At 43.7% G+C, this 15,589-nt stretch overlaps 1 protein-coding gene across 2 annotated transcripts in view; it reads right to left on the bottom strand.

Moving 5' to 3' along the window:
- DCLK2 (doublecortin like kinase 2) overlaps positions 1 to 15,589 on the bottom strand; it is a 146,617-nt gene that overhangs the window by 24,992 nt on the left and 106,036 nt on the right. For both annotated transcript variants that reach the window (XM_073341326.1, XM_073341327.1), the window contains 2 exons: positions 12,452 to 12,509; positions 2,891 to 3,010 (listed from right to left, as the gene is read on the bottom strand). In XM_073341326.1, the coding sequence (XP_073197427.1) occupies positions 2,891 to 3,010; positions 12,452 to 12,509 (178 nt within the window). The remainder of the gene's footprint in view (positions 1 to 2,890; positions 3,011 to 12,451; positions 12,510 to 15,589) is intronic.

The raw sequence follows: 15,589 nt of genomic DNA, 5'->3' as shown, positions 1-15,589 counted from the left end.
AGCTTTGTACATTTCCAAAGTGCACCAGCTATTACAGGCTTTTTCCTCATGTAGACAAGCCCTTGGAAACAGCTATCATGGTAGGGAAGGATGAACTTGTAGGCTCAGGCACTGGGACTCAGGGTAACTGGGTTCTATTCTCGACAGGCTTGTGTGGGTCGTTAGGCAAGTCACTTCACCACTCTGCTCTTCAGTTCCCCAGCAGTAAGAGGAGGATACCACCACTTCCTTTCTCCCTGCTTTTTACTGTTGTGTCTATTTACATTATAAACTCATCAGAGTACTACAGACCTATTTGTTCATACAGTGCCTAGCAGCTGGAGCCTCTAGGTGATGCTGTAATGCAAATACTCAATAATAATTACATAATAAATTACATGTTAGAAATACTTAGTGCAAACATTATGAAAAGTAAAAATAAATAAGGATGAGGCAGGACAACAGTGCTGCATTCTACAGCATATTTGCCTCATGTAATATATGGCATAGAGTCTGCCTGGTGTTTTTTGAGCATACCTGTTGTGCAATATCCTACCAGCATCCATTATAGCTCAGGGGTATGTAACAGCATTTTTAAAAACAGTAGTAAAGAAATATTTTTATTTATATGGCATTTCCACGTGCCGCAGTTAATTTAAGTTGTGTGCCACTATGATGGTTACCTTGGATACAAGTGGGGGAGTGACTTGGCTGGGCTGGAGGTGGAATTCCAAGCATTGCAGCACATGTGAAAGCAGCAGCAATTCAGGATATATATGCAAAGATTATCCCTTCCCCCCCCCCCCTTTTTTTTTTTTTTAAAAAACACTTATAAAAAGAGGAAAAGTTGCATCTTAAAAACAAAAAAGCCATCTGCCACATAAAAACTGTTTCTAGAGATAGCCAGAAATGAAGCAGTGGTACTGAACCAGCAGCTACAGACCCTAACCAGGGGGTTTCAAGCAAACAGTTGTTGTGGAAAAGGTTCTTGAGTACAGTGAAATTTGTAGATAGCAATACAATCTGAAATGTTGATTTATACTTTTATCCAATATGCTGATAAAGTCTGGGTATACTGCTGTTGTTTTAACATACAGACTAGTTTGCATGTTTGCTATTGTTCCTGTACGGGAGATAAGAATGTACATTCGTGTGCAAACACATGTGAGAAGTCTCATATTTGATATGGGTTTACAAATCTAACTCAAATGGCATAGACACTCAAATTATTAGTTATCTTGTCACAAAACAAACGACTAAGAAATATCAGACCTATGCCACATAGAAATTTCTGGATTGTTTCAGTATATTTGTATATTTTCTTATTTATGATGGGGAAAATATGCTAAGTATTGTAACACGGAATCTATTTTTCTTCTATATAATATTTTTCAGGTGTTTCCTTTTAAACAATAATTGTGCACGTCATTCTGCCTCCTTTGCTGCGCCATTTGCTATTCCTGAGGGAGTTCTGCATCCAAAAAATAAAATTCTTGCAAAATTGTGCACATTTTGTCAAAACAACAATATAAATCACACCATTTTCAATTATTTTGGTGCAGGGTGGGTGGGTCTCAGCATGGTGGGGATTTGAGGTGCAGGTGACTCACCAGGGGGTGGTCTGGGTACAGGGGGTGAGGGGGAGTTCAGATGCCTGGTGGTTGGGCATTGGGAGGTGCAGCTCTCTGTACAATGACCCCCTCCCCCACAGCTGGAGTGCAATGATGGCAGAAAGTAGGGGCGGAACTTCCAGCAGCCCAGGAAAGTTCCTGGGGATGGGTCTGACCTGGCCCTGGCCTATGCAGGGTCAGAGGAAGTCCCATTCCCTCAGCCCAGCTGGGATTAGCAGCTGGAGTCCAGCGCAGGGTAGGTGCCACTTGCCCAGTCTCCCCTAGCCCTGCCCCTCCCAGCTCTGGGTGCACCATGATAGCGACGAGAGGGACAGAGAGAGCCCAGCCCCAGACCCCAAGGCGGTGACTTGCATCTCCCCCTGCTGCTCCTGATGGCCAAACCAGACTCCCTCCTGCCCCCTGACCTGGGAGGGAAGCATGAATCAATTTTTCTGTGGGGGAAAGAGTAAAATCTGCAGGGACATTAAGTCTGCGCTTGCGCAGTGGCGCAGAATTGCCTGAGTAATATGCCAAAAACCCCTGGTTTGTGTAACATGTCTATGCTATGCATTAAAATGTTTCTACAGAGGTGCTTCATAATGCCTTTGGCTTGGTAATTGACAAGAGTGCAGTATCACTCTCCAATGCCAGCAAAGTGGAGCTCACAAGATTTTTCTCTCTGTGACAGCACATCTAGCATTCAGTCCACAGAAGATAAGCAACATTACTACCACCAGCTGTAGATCTGCCAGCAGTTGGATATCTCCTCTAGCTGAAGTGTAGAGATTTGTGCTTTTGGACTGAAGAAACAGGACTGTGTGTGTGAAGAGGAGTGTAACATATTTAGTAATTGTGTCTATTGTCTACAGGATATAGATTAATTGCAAACCGAGTAATTCACATAGCTGCATGTGAATGATTAAATAAGAAAAGCTGATGGAGAAAAATGTTGGAAGCTGGTGACATGTTTACTGTGCATGTTGTGATGATATAACAATGTAATTTTAAAAGTTCCAAATATGGAACAAGAAGTTATCTGTATTTCCCTTTAGACCGGGCACTTACCTTACAAAAAGCACCTTAAATCCCTGCTATGTGAATAGTATAATGCCAGGTGAAATATGGTAACAATTTTTCATTTTAATGGAATTTAACAACAGTATTTGCATGATTAATTGGAAGTTCTCATCAAAATGCTTATCTGATTATGTCTCCGGAGAGACATGTGGTATTGGAATCTTCCTAGACTCCACATTATGTGTAGATAAAATGAAAAAGAAAATTCCTTGAAAGAGTCTTGCCTTGACTAACTCCATCACCAGATAGAGTTCTGTCGGAGTGTCCATCTCCTCGATCAGCATGATAATATTGGGGTGTTTCACTTGGCGCAGTATGGATACCTCATTCTCTATCAGGTGCTCCTGTTTAGTCAGGAAAAGGAGGAAAGAAAGTTTATTTTAAATGACAATGAACTCCCAGTAAAGCTTCCAGGTGATAGATAAACAAGAAAACTATCTATCTATCTACACACACACACACACGTTTTTCACTATATTATTTATATTGCAGAGCTGTGGTGAAATGACACATTTGAACCTTCACTTAATACCACTGTATTTCCTTCCAGACCTTATCTCTTACAAAATAGCTGCCAACTTCATGGGTTTTATTTTTGTTTGGTTTAATATTTATATTTAGAACCTGAAAACTACTTAACTTACCCATTTAAGTACAAAAATTGTTTGGCTCCAACAACTTGATATTGTGCTAGGGTTAGATTTTAATCTAATCCCCTTCTCCTGCTCCTCCCCCCCTTCTATGAAGGTACAAAGGCTTTAAAATAAGTTCATTCTAGGGTTGTTTTTTTTCCTTTTTGTTTTAAATTCAAGACACCCATCCACTAAAATGCATGCTGGAGATTAAAGAAAGTCATACATTCCCTTTCATTCATGAATGTTTTTCCTTTTTAAAATATCTGAAAACATTCCACAGGGACCTTTCAGTTCATTGTAAATCTAATAATCATCTCTGTGTAAAACAAGAGGTTATTTGTACTTTGGGAGATAAATCACCTCACTGGGAGTCTGAACTTACTCACATTAAAAACACCAACTAGTAACAAGCACCTCATGTATTTGTGAGCAGAATTACTGGAAGTAGATGTGTACATATTATGAAAGACTGTACATGAACAGTGACTGAAAACCTCACACTATTTCATCATTTGTCTGCAGGGCTATATAAAGATGTCCTGTTTTCTGGTCAAAGCTCAGTTACATGGCTGTGTAATTCGTAAATTTTAATTAATGGGTCTATTTCCCAGAACCCACATACAAGGCATGCATCTCCGAGAGTGGTGCAGCATATATTGGTTAAACGGGTCGCACCTTTGAAACGCAATTTGCAAGAACATCAATTGTCATTCAGCAGCTAACTTAAGTCTGACGAAGTGAGCTGTAGCTCACGAAAGTTTATGCTCAAATAAATTTGTTAGTCTCTAAGGTGCCACAAATACTCTTTTTCTTTTTGTGGATACAGACTAACACGGCTGCTACTCTGAAACCTAACTTAAGTCTGCTCCAAGCAAACCTGCTCTGGAGAAAAGAAAAACAAACGAACCAATTTTGTTTAAAAAGGTTGTCCTTTACCCACAGAAAGGAGCCATTGTAAGATGCTGGTTATTGGGATTCATGAAAAAACCTAAATAAAGCAGGGCCAAGGAACCAAGTGAAATCTGGAATCCTACTATAAACAAGATCTCAGCTTTAGGAGCAAATAGCTAACATAATCAATTAATTACACAATTTAATTCTGATCTCTGCAGCACAGAACCATCTTTGTTATCTTGGCCTCATCTGAGCCGTTAAATTGTTCTTTTTAGACAGGTTTAGGTGACAATCTACTGTAATTAACCTTTCTATAAAAGATTACAAAATGCTCTTGCATCACTGTCCTGATACATGTCCTGTGAAATGCTGACCTATTTATGGTTATTCATTTGTAATCATCTTGTCCTTGCTGTATTCCATTAAACTTTTTATATATATCAGTTTCCACAACTACCTCAACCTCTTCCTCAGGGAGATTGCTGTAATAGATTTTAGTCTAAGTTTAAATGGATTTATTTATGTAGAAATGATTGTACTATTAACATGTATACTGATGAATAAGAACAGATCAGCTAGTTTAATTAAAAATTTGTAGGACACTCAAGATACAAATTGCTGGACAGTAAACTTGTGTTGGACAAGAGTGACCATCCTCAATGCAGAAGTTGTGCATATTTGGACCAGATGGTTGTTTTAAGGCTTGTGCCATGTGGGAATGGGTGCAGATACATTCAGCTCACAGAAGCAATTTGAGCACTGTTTTCCCCATGGTCATTCATTATTAAGTCTCCTTACTAGATCCTAACTTATCTCATATTCTGTGTCTATTTAATGGGGTAGGGGCAAGATTAAATTCCTAGTTCCTGATAGACAGTTTAGGATTAATGCATTTAGCAGGTAATGCACATTGACATGTACACTGTTACAGCTGCTACCTTCCTGCCTAACAGAAGGAATGTTATCTAAATCTCTCGCAGAACACTGTAATATGGTATGCAGCATTTGCGATTTATAATTTTATTGTACTATAGCTCATCCCTTCAAATATCCCTGGATATTGTAGTCTCAGGCAGGGTTGCATCAAAAAAGAGTTTTGTGCAATATCCCATAAATACTGGGCTACCTACACAAACACTGCCATACCAGACCAGACCATTTTATCTTCCCCAGATCCTGCCTGTGAGAGTGTCCTATACTTCTTACCTTCAGAGAAAGGTAAGTGGCTTCCATCACGCATCTGGTCATTTATCCATAATACTATGTCTTGAGTAAATTCCTGCCTGACCCCAAGTGATGATCAGTGCCTGTAGCATAAGGGCTGACATCTTTATGTGGATAAGAATAGCATCTACAAGTACATAGTTACGATAAAAGTGTCTAAACCTTTCTCAAAACTTGATAGATTGCAACAGCGAGTTCCAGGGGTTAATTAAATTGCATTAGAAAAAGAACTTCTACTGTTTTATATCTGTTGCTTCTTACTTTTCTAAGTGACTTGCCCAGAGTCACACAGGAAGTCTGTGGTAGAACAGAGAATTGAATCTGGATCTCCCATATCCCAGGCCAGTGCCCCAACCACTGGACCAGCCTTGCTCCCCCAGAAATGTTTTATTTATAGTTAATTATTATCTATACTTTCAAAAATTTAGTCCAATAACTTTTTGTAGATCCAGATTCTGTTTCTTTCAGGCTCTCTGCTTAGGAATTGTCCCACAGTCAGTCCAATAGGCTGGTGTTTATAATGCTTCAGTCTGAAACACCTGTATACTATTCTTTTTCACCCACTAGACAACCAGACACGGCAAGATCAACAGATCTTGGGTAGGATCCGTATAGCAGTACAAACTCCCAGGAAAGTCTCCCACCCTAGTGGGAAAGAGAAAACAGCCAAGAGAATCCTCCCTATTTCTGCCTGCAATGCTCATAAAGACACTGGCCTCAATTCTGTAACATTTGCTTGTGACATGTGGGAATAAGACAGGAAAGGGGTTTGATGCGTTTTCCAGCTGACTGACTCCGAACTTTTTAAATTCACCACTTAAAGCTTAAACAACAATTTTGTAATAAATGTCATTTGTAAGGGATAGGGATGTTGTCACTAGTCAATAAAATGCTGTTTTTGAAAGTCCAGCTGTATACAGGTCAAGGAAGGGGTGCTCCAACCAAGAGGGAAAAATAAGGGACAAGGCAGAAGTTTTAGGTAAAATAGGAAATATAAGTAAGATGTCTTATTTATTTTAAAACTTCCATGCTTGCCAAATCACTGGGGGGTAACTCCAACAGTCTTTTAGCCCCAAAGGAAAAAAAAAACCCCAAACAGTTACCTGCCTTCGTAGCTGTTGTTCTTCGAGATGTGATGCTCATGTTCATTCCATTCTATGTGTGTGCGCAATCACGTGCAGAGTCAGAGATTTTTGCCTTAGTGGTGTCCGTAGGGTTGGCCCTGGCATCCCTTTGGGTGCTGTGCACATATGGCGGTATATCAAGTGCCGCTGATCCTATGCCCTCTCAGCTCCTTCTTGCCAGCAATTCCGACGGAGGGATAGGAGGGTGGGGAATGCAATGGATATGAGCAACAAATCTTGAAGAACAGTTATGAAAAGGTAGGTAACCATTTTTTCTTCGAGTGCTTGCTCATGTTGATTCCATTCTAGTTGATTCACAAGCAGTATCAATGGAGGTGGGCTCAGATTTCACAGTCTAGCTGTAGCGGCTGGCAGTATGGCTCTACCGAAGCCTGCATAGTCCTAGGCCTGCTGGGTAAGTGAGTAATGAGATGTGAACATGTGGATGGACAACCAGGTGGCCGCCCTACAGATGTCCTGGTTAGGCACTTGACTAGGAAAGCTGCCGAAGAGGCTTGGGCCCTGGTTGAGTGGGTGGTAACAATTGCTGGAGGGGACACCTGTGTCCAATCGTAGCAGCAGCGAATGCAGGCAGTAATCCAAGAAGAAATTCTTTGAGTGGACACTGGATGATCTTTCATCCTGTCAGACACTGCGATGAACAATTGCGTTGACTTGTGGAATGGCTTGATCCTTTCAATGTAGGAAGCTAGCACCCTCCTGACATCTAGGGAATGCAATCTATGCTCCTCCTCCAAGTTATGTGGCTTTAGAAAAAAGGCAAGTAAGTAAATGTCCTGGCCCATATGAAACTGAGACCACCTTGGGCAGGAAATCTGGGTGAGGCCGAAGCTGGATCTTGTCTTTGTAAAAAAGACTGTATAGGGCAGCTCCGAGGTAAGTGCCCTAATCTCAGAGATCTGGTGGGCAGATGTTAATGCAACTAAGAACATGACCTTCCAGGAAAGGAGGAGAAGAGAACAGGAAGCCAGAGGCTCGAAGTGGGCCTCATGAGCCATGACAGCACAAGGTTCAGGTCCCACGGAAGTACGGGTCTCCTGATGTGCGGGTAGGCACGCTCGGGGCCCATGAGGAACCTGGCAGTCATGTCCCGGGCGAAAACCAACCTACCCTCAAGCGACAGATGGCAGGCCGAGATAGCAGCCAAGTGGACCTTGATAGATGAAAGGGGCGGGTCTTGGAGCTTGAGATGCAGAAAGTAGCCCAGGATTAACTGCAGCAAGGCCAAATGCCTTTATTTGAGGTCTAACAAGCCAACCACTTCCATTTGGCCAGGTAGGTCACTCTGGTAGACCATTTTCTGCTGCCCAACAGGACCAGTTGGACACCGGCTGAGCACTCCTGCTCCTCTGCATTTAACTATGCAGCAGCCAAGTCATCAAGTGCAGTGCCACCAGGTTCAGATGCAGAAGACTGCTGTGGTTTTGGGACAGCAGGTCCAGCCTGAGTGGCAGCTGTAATGGAGCATCCAACAAGAGGTCCAGAAGCGTGCCAAACCAGGGCTGGTGTGGCCAGGCCAGTGCTATGAGAATCACCTTTGCCTTGTCCTGCTTGATCTTCATGAGGACCTTGTGAATTAACGACACTGAGGGGGAAGGTGTACAACAGAGCCCCCAACCATGGGAGTAGAAAAGTATCTGACAGGGAGCCTCTGTCAATCCCCCAAATTGTGCAGAAAACGGGGCATTTCTTGTTCTGCCTGGACATGAACAGGTCCACCTGGGGAGCGCTCCACTTCTGGAAGATGATGCTGATCACTTCCGGACGGCAGGACCACTCGTGGCGAGACGAGAAGGCCCTGCTGAGGCGATCTGCCAAAGTGTCCCTGGCTCCAGGGAGATGTGTGGCTACGAGATGAGGGTCACAGATGGTGATGAAGCCGCAAAGGGAACCCCCTCCAACATCAATGTTTGATTCTGCCACCCAGTGAGTGATGACAGTACATGGTCTGGGACCCTGACAACTCGGTCCATGCTGTGTCTGTTGGGGATGTAGACTGACGCAAGCAGGGGCCTCAGACTGAGCCGTGCGTGTCAGACCGCATAAATGCAGACAGCCATGTGGCCCAACAATCGTAGGCACGTGTGAGCAGTGGTGAGCAGGTGGGCTTGAATGCATGAGATCAGGTCCGCCATGGCTTGGAACTGTGCCTCGGGGAGGAAGGCTTTGGCCTGAGTGGAGTAGAGGGCCGCTCCAACAAACTCTATGCGTTACATTTGACTTAAGGTCAACTTTTTCTTGTTTATTAAGAGCCCCGGGTCGCGACAGGTGGAACAAACCAGATCAAGATGCTGCCGCACCTGATTCCAGGACTGACCCTTTATTAGCCAGTCATTGAGGTACGGGTAAATTTGAACACCCCAGGGCCTCAGGTAAGCGGCCACTGGTGCTATGCACTTTGTGAACACTCTCAGGGCTGACCAGAGACTGAATGGCAATGCCATGAACTGGAAATGGCGCTGGCCCAGAGTAAAATGCAGGAAGCGCCTGTGCCCCGGGAAAATGGAAATGTGGAAATACGTACAAGTCGAGGGCAGCGTACCAGTCTTCCCAGTCCATGGAGAGGATGATGGAGGTCAGGGAGACCATGCGAAACTTCAACTTTTTGAGAGACTTGTTGAGGCGACGCAGGTCCAAGATAGGTCTAAGGCCCCCTTTTGCTTTCAGGATCAAGAAGTAATGGGAGTAGAACCCCTTTCTCAAGGAACCTCCTCCTCCACTAGCTGCTCTTGAGAAGAGCACCTGAAGGAGGAGGGGAAGGGGGTGGGAGGGAGGGTCGGCGATGAACTGCAGGGTGTAACATGATGATTTTACTTTGAAAACCAAACGGTCCGAGGTCAACTGATACCAGACTGACTGGAAGGGATGGAGGTGGTTGAGGAAAGAGTGGGAGGGTGGATCCTGAGAAGCAACTAGGGTGTCGCCCTTGAGCACACTCTCGAAATGTGGAACGCCCAGGATGAGCAGACGAATGGGAAGACAATGGGTGTCTCCACTTAAACCCCTTGCCTCTATCCTTTCTCCTGTAGGTGCCCACCTGGGGAGTCCCCCAAGACCTGGTCTTGAAAGTGAGGGCGTAACAGCTTCCTGGCCTGCTGAGGAGTATGGTTGCCAAAGTAGCAGAGGGTGGCAAGGGAGTCTTTAAGGCCATGTATTTCCCACTGAATGCATACGATGAAGTGAGCTGTAGCTCACAAAAGCCTATGTTCAAATAAATTTGTTAGTCTCTAAGGTGCCACAAGTTCTCCTTTTCTTTTTGTGGATACAGACTAACACGGCTGCTACTCTGAAACCTGTCTTTAAGGCCATGGAGTCTCTAGTCCATGAGCTCGGAGATGAGGCCCATCCCCTCAAAAGGGAGGTCTTGTAGAATGGCCTGTATCTCCTGGGGTAACCTGGAGGACTGCAAGCAGGAGCTGCGCCTCCTGGCTACTGAGGAGGTGACCACCCTGGCCGCTGAGTCAGTAGCGTCCCAGGCCATCTGAAGGACCCCCTTGCCACTGCTGTGCCTTCATCCACCAAAGCAGCAAACTCCTGGGCTCAATCCTGCAGGAGAGCCTCGAATTCGTTAAGGAGTCCCACAGCATAAAATTGTACCTGCCTAACAGGGCCTGATGGTGAGATACCCAAAATTGCAGTCTTGCCATCGAATAAATCTTTCTGCCAAATAAGTCCAGCCTCCAGGCATCTTTGCTTTTCAGTTTGCCACTGACTTGGCCCTGCCTGTCCCTTTCATTAACAGCGGACACGACCAGTGACACTGCTGGAAGGTGTGCATTCAGGTATTTGAACCCTTTTGCAGGGACGTAATAGTTATTTTCCACCTTCTAAGAAGTAGGTGGAATGGAAGAGGGGGTCTGCCACAGCAATTTGGCAATCTTAAGGACCCCTGGGTGGACAGACAGCGCAATCCGGGCCCTGTTGGAGGAGAATATGTTAAAGAAGTCTGACTCCTCTGCGACCTCTTCAATTTATAAGTTCAAGTTGGTAGCCACCCTCTTAAGGAGGACCTGTGCTCCTTGAAGTTGTTGGGGATGGGGGACTGCCCGCTTGGGAGGGACCCACCACCACTTCGTCTGGAGACAACAGGGACAAGTGCACTGCCAGGGGAGGGATGGCTCCTTAGGTGCTGAAGTCCGATGTGCTGCTCCCCGTGTTGGATTTAGTACCAAGTTCCAACTCCAGTGCCGGGGGGCAGTTTGTCCAAGGCTGCCAGGGAGGACTGGTGGGAATACGGGACCGACATTACAGGCACACCCCATGGGTTCCAGTATGGCCACTGAGCAGGCCACTGTCCCTGCTGCCATGGGTGCTGCACCAGCTTCCTGGGTCAGTGGCGAATCACCCCTCCTTGGCGAGGGGCTGAACTTCCAGTCGGAGTCTGACCACTGCCCTTCCAGTGACCAGTGCGGAGCCATTGAGGTATGAGTCTGCCGATTCACCCTGGTTGGCGACCAGCGAGGCGAGGATCGGTGCCTGCCCAATGAGCAGAACCGGGGAATGGAGACCAGTGCCACGACCGGGAGCAATCCCGCCCCAGTGGGAACGGATGTCTGGAAGACCGTCTGGGCAAGGGTGATTTGCACCGTGGTGATCTTTGATGAGAAGCTTGCTGGTACCGGTGGTACAGGCACCAGTGCCTCAACTCCAGTGTCCCACGGCTCGTAGTGAGAGAACACGGTGTCGGGGACCTGGGCCTTTTGACCGGAGACCAGGAATGTGGTGCCAGGGTCCTAGGCCGCAGAGATGGGGATCTACACCTGCAGTCCGGGGACCAAGAGTGATCCACTGCCCTATGGGGCCATCCATGACCAGCTTACCCTTAGGCATTGGGGCAGTCACCAGGTCCGGCGCCTTACGCAGTGTCTGCAGTGCCAGTGCACCTGCTTGTTCTTTAGCGCTTCAGACAACTACCATGGGGGGGTCACTAATAGGCATCGGCCTGTTGTAGGACAAGCATGGTTTGAAGCTGGGAGAATGGGGCGTGCCCCACTCTGTGGCGAAGTCCCAGCCTGGACTCCAACTACCAGACTAACCTAACTCTTAACTTAAAAGCTAACTAAATACCTAAACTATATATAAAGTTGACAGACAACGGGCTGTTGAAGAACCACTATCGCTCTTGCGATTGCAAGAGAAGGCACACCGACCAACCGTCACGGGCAGCGAGAAGGAACTGAGAGGGCGTAGGGTCGGTGGCGCCTATATACCAGCACAAGGGGGTGCCACAGCCAACCCTACAGATACCGCAAAGGCAAAAATCTTAGACGACTGTGCATGTGGACGCACGTACACCTAAAATGGAATCGACATGAGCAAGCACTCAAAAAAGAACAGGGTATTTTGACTGAATAAGGACTGCAGGAATTTATCCCATATTAACTTTGCTTACAATGGTTACTAATGTTGATATGGGTCATGACATACTTTGGGGCCTTTATAGTTTTAATTCCCTTCATAATCAGTACTGGGTCCCATTATGCTAGGTGCTGCACGCACACACACACACACACACACGCGTTTCATCCTTCAAAGATTTTACAGTCATAGTCACTGTGCTGTACTTTCACATTTCTCTTTTTGTTCCATTTTGGCCCAATGAAGGGAGAACAATTGTGGAAATACTGCACATTTTCTTTGTTCGTTCAATAGAATAAATTACAATCTTTGTTTTTGTTCCATTATCTACTAGATTAACACAGTTACTACTTCTATTGTTTGCATTTTGGATGGAAAATAATCCTGCTAATGCTAAACAGATAATTCTGAAAGCAGTCACAGTTCTATCAAACCCAAACACCGCCCCCCCCAACACATACCACTTTGACTAATGAGCAGCTGTGAATGTTATTTTTACTCTTTTCACATGTAAATGGGTGTACACTACCTTTCCACAGCACTTTGCCTTGTCTATAATCTTCAGTGCAAACTCCTTTCCAGTGTATCTAAGAAGAAAAATTGGAGAAACATTCATTAATGCCAGAAATTCCAGCCCATTTTCTGGTTATCTGTGAGAATACATGTAATCATAATATAATCTTTTCACCCAGGGGAACATCTGACAGAAAGATGGCAGAAATTATTTCATTTTGTTTCTCCTCTCTCCAAGTAACAGTCCTGACTGCTGTTTCCCTGACTACCATTACAGTACCTAGCTTATTGTGTGCATTAATCCTAGGACCATGGCAGTGACTCTAATATGACCTAATATACACTCTGCCATTACTCTAATTCCATATGCAAAATTTGCCCCCAAATCCTTCATGTAGCTCTGTTCAACTGGCAGCCTGTAACCACACTTTGAAGACAGATCAGACTGCAGGTTTGCTTGTCAGCTCATGTATAGGATGAGCAGCAAGAAGGCAGCCATGAATATCGATGGCCTTTATGGAAAAAGTCCCATAGAAGTTAGTAGGGAAGAAAACTATAGGGTTCTATAACAATTACTATATAAGAGACATCAGTGGCTATTAAATTCTATAGGATTTTAGAACTATCTGACAGAATTTTACAGGATGGTTCTGCAAAACCTAGAGTGACTGAGATGATCATTTTCTGGTATATGCGAGAGGACTTTTCCTCCCGTAAGGTAGGAGCTTACTCAAGCTTTTATACTTGGTCACCCACATCCAGATCTAAACATGTTCTCCACATGAAATGGAGAAAAGCAACAAGAACAAGCTGGTTTGGTGTCTATAAAGAAAACACTGCCGTTCATTGTTGTGAATGACCTTCAGTTAACATGCTACAAATAGCAAGGGAAATGCAATAAGCCCATTCCTATTCCTATTTATTATTTGTATTGCAATTGCACCTGGAAGCCCCAGGCAAGATCAGACCTAATGTAAGGGGTGCTATACAAATTCTGCTTTGTAACAAGCTTTTGTATCTCAATAAGAAATATCAGGTATATTTTATTAAGTTCATAGCTAACTATAGCCAACAAACATTTTTTGTTTCAGATACAGCTAATAAAGACTAATGTGTCACAAAAGGAATTAAATTTCATACATTAAACCTATTCCCGACTAAACATAGCAGTATATTAAGAGCACCTCTGCTCTAAAAGTACAGCTGTGTCTGCTAGGTTGTCATAGTTACAACCTGATTCAGTGTAGCACATAAGAAATTCCATCTAAACAGCATTTGAGATTTAAATACTATCTTCTTATACAGAGCCATGTAAAACTGTATTATGGGCACTGCATGTAATTCAGAATTGCAATCTATGTATGATGATACATTAAGTAAATTATCCAAAAGCCTGATGATAAACACACTGCAAAATCCATTTAAGATATGTGCAAAATTTTCAGAGCTTGTCACATAACAGGGAGTAGATCCTTGTAAACATCCACAAAGCTAGCTCATTATCCTTCTTCAAATCCCTCCTTAAAATTCTCCTGTGTCATGATCCCTGTAATAACCTTGACAATGACTAGCCCACTGGTGTACTCCTACCACTGCTTATCATGCTGACCATACTGTTTCATTGTTTCCTTGCATCTCTGTATCCATCTGTTGTCTTAGATTGTAAATTCTTTGGGGGGCAAGGACTGTTTTGTTTTGTCTGTACAGCACCTAGTACAGTGGGGTCCTGGTCCATGACTAAGGCTTCTAGGTGCTATGTCATACAAAATAAGAAAACAGCAAACCGAGGAGTGTTTATAATTAGCATTTCCTTTCCCAATAGTATTATAGATTGGATATTTTTGATCAGCAGATGATTTGAATAATATTTCTGATCATTAGATGTGAAGATGAAGTTTTCTGCAGAAAAAGTGGGATTATTTATTTATTTATTTATTTTACAGTTTATTTCTAGCTACTATTTCCTTTATAACTAGAGGGCTCTTTCTTTTATCTGAGCCTTGCTTTCTAAAGCATTCAGGTAAAACTATCGAAGTGTCTAAGTCGCTTAGGAGCCTATGTCCCATTTTCAAAAGCACGTAAGTCACTTAGGAGCCCAAGTCTAAGTGACTTTCACCAGGATGTAGGTGATTCTGAAAATGAAATCTAGAAACTTGCAAAAATATTATCAGGCATCTTTATCCTGAGATCTCAAAACATTTTTCAAGTACTGTTGAATCTATGTGCAGCCACTGAAATGCTTTCCGATTCAGGGTACATCCAGTACAGCAATTTTGTGCCTTCACACCATAAAACACTGTCCAGTTATTATGACCCAAGTCTTTCACGGTTAGTTTCCTGCCAAGTGAGCTGGATGGAAATCTAATGGAAGACTGGCTATCTCATTTTATAAATTTTAAAAGTTCTTTGGATTGTATATTTGCCTCAAGCTTTCTAAGCAGCACCACACTGATTTCCCCATTGAGCTGGTGAAGCTTATTAAAAACCTAGGATTTTGGAAGAATTGTTATTCAAGTGTTCAAGAATTGTGATGTTAATGTTCAGAGATAGCATTAAGCCTAAACCCTAATGTACTTCAATGAATGACAAAAAGCTCCTTTAAAGTAGTAACGATACACACTGGGGTCAAATTTAGCTATCTGGCTTGGTTTAGGAAATAATTCCATCAGAAGTCCTCTAACTCTTATTCTTTAATGCATAAGCCTGGATACTTGAACGATAGATTTCCCTGATGAGTAAAAAGAAGACAACAAAAAGTTACTTAATACTAAGCATTAAAACTAAGCATGAAATTGCCATTAAGGTGAATCACCCCATCACGTGACAGATAAGAAAGGCACAATGGCAAGAGTGTGCTTTTGCTCTGCTTTTTTGCTTCATTTGTTATTAGTCTCTGCCAGTTTTTTGTTTCATTTTCATTGCCTGAGGGGTGAGCTGTAGCTCACGAAAGCTCATGCTCCAATAAATTGGTTAGTCTCTAAGGTGCCACAAGTACTCCTTTTCTTTTTGCGAATACAGACTAACACGGCTGTTACTCTGAAACCTGCATTCGTAGAGAAAGTTTTGAGCAGAGAAAAGCCCCGAGACTCCAAATGCATTTACATTTAAAAGCTTTTTTGGAAAGCAGAGAAAGCTAACTGGGAAGAGTGTGGAG

This window comes from Lepidochelys kempii, chromosome 4, assembly GCF_965140265.1.
Source record: "Lepidochelys kempii isolate rLepKem1 chromosome 4, rLepKem1.hap2, whole genome shotgun sequence".
NCBI lineage: Eukaryota > Metazoa > Chordata > Testudines > Cheloniidae > Lepidochelys > Lepidochelys kempii.
Note: the sequence above shows the minus strand (reverse complement) of the source record. Positions and strands in the feature narration are given on the sequence as shown.